This window comes from Pygoscelis adeliae, unplaced genomic scaffold (genome assembly GCF_000699105.1).
Source record: "Pygoscelis adeliae isolate BGI_AS28 unplaced genomic scaffold, ASM69910v1 Scaffold57, whole genome shotgun sequence".
NCBI lineage: Eukaryota > Metazoa > Chordata > Aves > Sphenisciformes > Spheniscidae > Pygoscelis > Pygoscelis adeliae.
In genome coordinates this window covers 15,339,552-15,346,963 of record NW_008825615.1, presented here as the reverse complement: position 1 = coordinate 15,346,963, position 7,412 = coordinate 15,339,552, and the positions used below count along the sequence as shown (strand labels likewise).

General features: G+C 43.9%; 1 protein-coding gene across 1 annotated transcript in view; it reads left to right on the top strand.

The window, feature by feature from the left end:
• The first annotated feature begins 6,611 nt into the window (after positions 1-6,611).
• Positions 6,612-7,412, top strand: part of LRRC1 (leucine rich repeat containing 1) — a 65,210-nt gene continuing 64,409 nt past the window's right edge. Inside the window, exon 1 of the mRNA XM_009333257.1 lies at positions 6,612-6,641. Coding sequence (XP_009331532.1) covers positions 6,612-6,641 — 30 coding nt within the window. The remainder of the gene's footprint in view (positions 6,642-7,412) is intronic.

Sequence of the window (7,412 nt, the reverse complement as noted above, 5' to 3'; positions counted from 1 at the left end):
GACCACTACCCTCTGGATGCGACCATCTAACCAATTCCTCACCCACCGGACAGTCCACCCATCAAATCCATACCTCTCCAGTTTAGAGAGAAGGATGTTGTGGGGGACCGTGTCAAAGGCCTTACAGAGGTCCAGACAACATCTGTAGCCCTTCCCGTGTCCACTGATGTAGTCACTCCATCCTAGAAGGTCACCAGGTTAGTCAGGCAGGACTTGCCCTTGGTGAAGCCATGCTGGCTGTCTCGAATCACCTCCCTGTCCTCCATGTGCCTTAGCATAGCTTCCAGGAGGATCTGTTCCATCATCTTCCCAGGCACAGACATGAGACTGACTGGCCTGTAGTTCCCAAGTACAGTAACTTACAAATTTTTTATATCATTTTGCTACTGCACAGGGATCCTTTTGTTTTCCCATGTCAGTACACTGATTTGTTCCCCAGGTCTCCTTAACTGCTCTGCTGGATCCCTTCTTCCCTCCTTCCCTAGTTACGTGATGGAGAACTTGTGCTTATGTTGACAGCGACCTTTCTTTGCCATTACCGCTGGTGTTTCAGACTCCTTGCCCTGCATGTTCATACTTTCCCATCCTCCCCTGTCCTTGATGTCCCAGGATCTTGCTTACTTCCTCTGACCTAAACAGCTCTGTCTGCCTTGTTTCTGATTCTTTGCTTCCTCTCCTGTCCCTTCTGTGCCGGATTCTCGACCGCCCTCGCAAACATTTTTTCTCTTTTCTTTGCACTCTGCTCTTTCTCCTTCCTTTCTGCTGCCTCCCAGGTTCCCTCTTCTGCTCTTGCCCTTCCTGCAGGATGAGCCAGCCTGGTGGGCTGTGCTGGAGGCGCAGGCTGTGTACGATTAAGCTGCTGGTGGTTTTCCACAGTATTGAAGTTTCTCTAGCCTTTCTTGGCAGATGTGGCTGTTTTCCCACAGAACAGCAATTTCTAGCTGTCAGCATGCTTCTCACCACTTCTGCTTTACAAGACAAATTAAAGAGCTGCACCCTTTGGTCTCAAAAGGAAGGGCTTTGTATAGGGCCAGTGGTAGAGTGCGGCTCTTGCTTAAATAATTCCTTCTCCTGTGTTGGATCCTAAGTGCCTTCTGTTGAATATTTAGTGTATCTGATTTGAGTGGAAAAAACATAGTGTGTGGTCACCAGTGTGCACAGAGTGACTTAAAAATGTAGTTTGTGGTTTTTTTTCCTAAACCTGTACCATTTTTATTTTCCTTAGGAGTGAAAACTTGAAGCCTTTTTCAACTCAAGCTGTAATGTGTAGTGTATCATTTGCTACATGTCAAAAACTATACTTCCCTGAAGAGTAGGCTTTCTGGCAAATTGCTTTGATAGAAGAAAATAACACATTCTACATGATGCATTTCAATAGCTTCTCTAATGAAAAGTGTCAGATAAAATTAAAACGCTTTCAGTTCTATAGATCAGTCTGTAGTTGATGAAATGTTGTTTCCTACTCCTGTACATTAGAATTTAAGGGCCAATACATCCTGTCAACTTAATTTCTCCGTGCATGGAATTTGCAGTACGAAACTGGGTCTCTGCATATTTTTTTTTCACTGGTAAAAAAAAAACAAACTCATATGAACCTTTGAATGCAGTATTATATTTTGGCTTTTATATTAAATCACTAGCATTCTTGTCATTGGTGGGTGGTGGAAATAACTTATAACTCTTGTCTTGCTGCTGTTTTGTTTTGCTGCTGCTCAGTTGTTTTACTCAAAGGATAAAGACCACTTTCCCGTGAGACTTTTTGCAGATGTTGTTTATGTGAAAACTCCAATGGCAAAAAAAATTAATTCAAAATTTTATGTATATGCTTAGTTTAGCTTAAGAGTCTGCTGAACTCTTTCTTCTTTTGGGAATGATTTTTATGTAGTGTTTGTAAACCTAATCTGATGCAACTCTGAATCGTTTCACTTCTCTGAGCTTACAGATTGTATCTGTCATCTGTAATTTTTCTTCTTGGTGTTACGTGCTAAAGCTTCTCTGTAGAATTATTTGATCGATGTGAGACCCCTTCCCCAAGAGACCTGGTTAAACCCTGGCCTCCTCCCGTGCCCCGGTTTCTGTGTGAGAGAAGCCGATGGTGTGCTGCTGCTTGGCATTCGGCTTAGGCAGTGTCTGTATCTCTTTATTATGTGTGGTGTTGAAATCCAGGGTGCTGTTATCATACAAAAATCTTGTGAAAGCTCCTTAAGAAAAAGTCCCTCTGTTCTTCCCCTACCACACCTCTTTCTCAGGGGAAAAAAAACTTTTTAGACTAAATTTCACTATTCTACCATAGTTTCTCCCATTATGCAACCATAAGTCTGAAAGACGCTTGCTTGGTCAATGGCCAATAATCTGCTGTGGAGGGAGATGATATCATCCTATACCTCTCTTTAAATTTGTCCTTATGGGTTGTAACCATCCCTTCTTAAGATGTAAACATCTAGAAGTTTTATTTCCTTTTTTCAAATTTATAGATCTTATTGGGATCACGGAGACGTGGTGGGATATCTCACATGACTGGAGTGCTGCAATGGATGAATACAGGCTCTTTAAGAAGGATAGGCCAGGAAGGCAAGGACGGGGAGTTGCCCTTCATGTGAGAGAGCAGCAGGGGTATGTGAAGCTTTGCCTTGGGATGGATGATGGGCCAGCTGAGAGCAGGTTGGGATTAGTGGGCGACATTGTTTTGGGTGTCTGCTGTAGACTGCCTGATCAGGAGGAAGTAGTAGATGATGCCTTCTTCAGATAACTGGAAGAAGCCTCACGTTCGCAGGCCCAGGTCCTCATGTGGGTCTTGAACCACCCTGACATGTGCTGGAAGGAGAATGCAGTGGGACATAAGCTATCCAGGAGTTTTCTGGAGTGCGTTGATGACTTTCTAACACAGGTGATCAAGCAGTCAATGGACAGAGGTGCTCTGTTGGACCTCATAAACAAGAAAGGACAGGTTGAGATGTGGTGGTCAGGGTTGCAGTGGCTGTAGCGACCGTGAGATGGTGGAGTTCAGGATCCTGAGAGGAGGGAACAGGGCTAAAAGCAGCATCACAACCCTGGACTTCAGGAAACAGACTTTGGCATGTTCAGGGATCTGCTTGGAGGTGGTTGATAAGAAAGAAGTTTATGCTACCATTCAGAGGGACATTGACAGGCTGGAGAAATGGGCAGAGGGGAATCTCATGGAACTCAGTAAAGAGAAATACAAAGCCCTGCATGCACCTGGGGAGGAATAACCCCATTCTCCAGTACAGGCTGGGTGCCAACCATCTGGAAAGCAGCTTTTCAGAAAAAGGCCCTGGGTGACCTGGTGGACAAGTTGACCATGAGCCAGCAATTCTCCCTCCTGGCAAAGAAGGCCAACGGTATCCTGGGCTGCATTAGGAAAAGCATTGCCAGCAGGTGATCCTTTCCTCTGGCCAGCACTGGGGGAAACACACCTGGAGTGCTGTGTCCAGTGCTGGGTTTCCCAGAAGAAGAGAGTCATGGTCATACTGGACTGGGTCCTGCAAAGGGCCACAAAGACTATTAAAGGCTTGGAGCGTCTGTCATCAGAAGAGGCTGAAAGAGCTGGGATAGTTTAACCTTGAGAAGAAAAAAGCTCACAGGATCTTATTGGTGTATATAAATACCTGATGAGAGGTTGTAAAGAAGACAGAGCAAAACTCTTCTCAGGGGTGCCCTGTGATATTATAAGAGGCAATGGCACAGACTGAAACACAGGAAACTTTGTCTGAAATAAGTAAACATTTTTTTTTACTGTGAGGGTGGTCAAACACTGGCACAGGTTGCCCAGAGAGCTTGTGGAGTCTCCATCTTTGGAGATGCCCAAAACCTGACTGGACATGGTCCCGGGTCACCTGCTCTAGGTGATGCATGCTTTGAGCAGGGGGGTTGGATGGACTACGTGATCTCCAGAGGTCCCTTCCAACCTCAACTTGTTCTGTGGTTCTGTAGAGGACATGTCAAGGATTTTACCTGTCTTTAGCTTTGAAGTTTTTAATGATGCAAATACAATTGTCATGTTTTTCACTGTTTACTCACCCTCAAATGTTTAATTGCGTTTTGATGTTGATAGTGTCATGGTGTTTTTGCACATCTTGCTGTAAATCCTTGCAGAAATACCACTATATGATTTGAACAAACATGTACTTCCAGTTAATTAATATCAGAGAGAGAACTATGGCACTGTGTGAAACTGAAGTAGACTATATGCACACAGTAAAGGTAGTTTTACTGGAAGTTTAAGAATTTTTTTTCAGTATGACAGATGCTATGTAAAATACTTTCTAACAACACCTGCAACTTTACAACTTCAGTGTCTTGAGAATACTTACCTTTTGGAAAAACCTTTTGTGAGCATAGTCAATTATTACTAGTGTGCAACACATGCTTGAATTATTAAAATAATGGTTTTTAGAGAAGCAACATTGGATCCTTATACTAACATCCTGCTAAACATAGAGCACTGTGTTGAAGGCTCCAAATAAGTTTATTACCAGATAAATATCTCTAGTTTTTCTGCTAGCTTCCAGATTCTTCTGTTGTATTGCTTAAGACCTGAGGAAAATACTGTGCCTTTTGACATCAAATTTGAAAGACCACAGTCTGATGGGAGCAGAGGGAGAACAGTCCGGTGTCCTTTACCAAGTCTGACTTCCCTGTTAATGTCCCTGAGATTGTTCAGAAGATTTTGAAGTCTGCTTGGTTTGAAATATTTTCAAACGACAGTTTTTTGTAATAACAGCTGAGTTCTACTGATTTTTGACCCCAGTTGGAATGAAATTAGGTGGTTATGTTTCAATACTTTTAACTTTTTTTTTTTCTGTGAGGGATGTATTGTAGTAAATTGGTAGCATCCCCTTCTCTGTGTGATGTACACAGATAAGACAAGGTTTGTGGGCAGAGATTCTACATCTGTAGCTCTAAAATAAATTTTATGATTATACATAGAGTTATTTTTCTAATTATATCAGTTGGTCTAAAAAAAGATGTTACCTCCTGCCAACAGTCTTGTATACTGGAAAAATGCATGCTACAAATTCATTAGTGAGATTAAATGTGGGTTTTTTTTTTTGTTGTTTTGTTTCTCCAAATGGCAAATACGTTTAACTGCAATGAATCCATATTTTGTTGTAGCAGATGTTTTCTGGCCTCTCTTAAAGGCAGATATAGTCCCTCCCACTGCTCTACTCCAACGGTTATGGCATCAAGTGCTCTTTAACCTTTGTTGCCTCTGCTTAATTGACATAAAAGGGAAAGTAAATCCTTGCCTGCCAGGAAACAGTATGAGGCAACCTGTTCAATGAATCGCTCGGTAGAGCAGCATTTTGATTCAGTGCTGCAATATATTGTTTTTTGAGAGTGGATAGTCCCTTGTTCATTTTTTAAAATGGATGGTAGCAACTGAGACTAGGACCTGCAATTGGCCCATCGTTGACTGTAGTTCAGAAAACGGCAGGTGCTTTGGAAATAGGGGCCAGAAACGTAGCAGGTGGATGTTGAATGCCAGCTTCAATGAGGCATTGGTTATCATTTTTGCTCTGTCTCCTGTAGACCCTTCCCTCACAACCCTTCTGGCTGGCTGATCCTTTGTATCGGGCTTTAAAGCATTCGTTGGAGGGGGAGATAGCAGTTGCAACAGCTGGTTCTGTTTAGGGTATGTGCCCATGAACTGTGATCTTTCATTAATACTTTCTCGTTGTGAAATCTAGTAACTTTATTAATGTTTTGTATGGATTCCTGCTTGAATGTCTGCCCCTATGCCGTCTTCCATTAAATATTCATGATGACAAAGTTGGTGCTAGGATGCTGCAAGACCAAAGTACAACTTTAACATATTCTATGAGCATGGCTTGGGCATGTGAAACAATCTTTCACCATGCCAAAATTCTGTAGCAGTTCTGGTTTTGCCATGAAACATGTGAAGACAGAATTGGATACCTCAGCTGCGTGGAGCAGTTGTCCGTTTGCCGGCTTGCCATCTAGCAAGCGGGCAGAGGTCTGCGTACCGTGATCCATCACCAGCTGCTGCTGCATCTCCTCATGGCTTGAGAGGAAATCCATTGGCTGCTTCCAGTAACACTTTGATACAGTCATCAACTGCATGATGACTCTACTGTGCTGTGAATTAGTCCCTGCCCTCAGAAATCATTTCAGTATCTCACTTAGTACTTTATTTGAAAATTAAAGTGTGTTTGGCCCAAACGATCGCGTGGGATCCTGTTGCCCTCACCACCTGTCCCTGCTCGCAGGTGAAAGCAGGTGGAGTGACTTGAGGGGTCTTGATGTAATGCCCATATTAGACTTCACTGGAGTCTGCTGGGAGCTCGTTACACACTTCACGAATCCGGAGTAGGATCCAGCTTCCTCTACATTTCGTTGTGCAACCAGTTAGGATGTGCTTCTAGGGCAAGGTGTCTGTTTTCTGTGTTCTTGCTGGTTTTCCTCAGTGCTCCCGCTCATGCTACTGGTGGGAATCTCTGGGATGGATTTCTAAGATGGCGACGTACAGGATTGCATCCTAGAAAGACTTTTTTGCTTACAAGTTAGTTGTGGCTTTTGACTGGGTGTGCCTTGAGGTTTCAGTGGAGGACAGGCTCGCTGTGAATGTGAGCATGGCTGTGGTTCTCGTCAGCTCCAGGCTGGTATGTCCACTGGCTGACTTCGGAGTAGAAGCAATGTCTGAAATCCCACCAGTTGGTTAGCGTAGGGCATTGAGTGTCCTATGCTCTTGGAATCCTTAGCACTGAGTGTCCCCTATGGATGGTCTTTCAAAGAGTTGACTAGCGATGACTTCTACGAAAGTGGGGTGGGGGAGGAATGAGGAAAAGCTCGCCCCTCCCTCTTTGCCTTTGCCCTTCTGACGGACGGGCGGAATGTGCCTGTACCAGAGCCTGGTTATTAAACGCATCCCCAGGAAGCAGAACACTTGAACTCAGTGTTTCATTTATGTGATTTAATCCTTGTTCTCCTCGCAGTGTCCTGACCATCAAGCAGCGTGTTCGCCTAAAGAAAGGTTGTGCTTCCCCTGCTCCCTTGCTGAAGCCATGCAACAGCGCAGGCAAAAAAATAACTTCCAGGGTCCAAAAGCAAGTGACTGGGGACCTTGTTGGAGAGCTGGAGAGCGTTGTGCCAGCCATGCTGCGAGGTTATTTCACGGATTTGATGCCTTATCTTGTTTGCTGCTTTGCTTACCAAAATGACATTGCAGCTTCTGCTTGTGTTTGCCTGAAGAAAAACCTTTTTCTGACGTCTTTCTGAGGCAGTAGAAAAAGGGTGGGGGAAGGATTGATTGCAATTTCCCTTATCCGGCGACTGAAGGAGGACACGTAGCTGGTGAATGGAAGTGAACAAATAAAGTAAAGGCTTCCCCATTGATTGTTGTTTACAACATAGGAGAAGAAAATGGAGCCTCG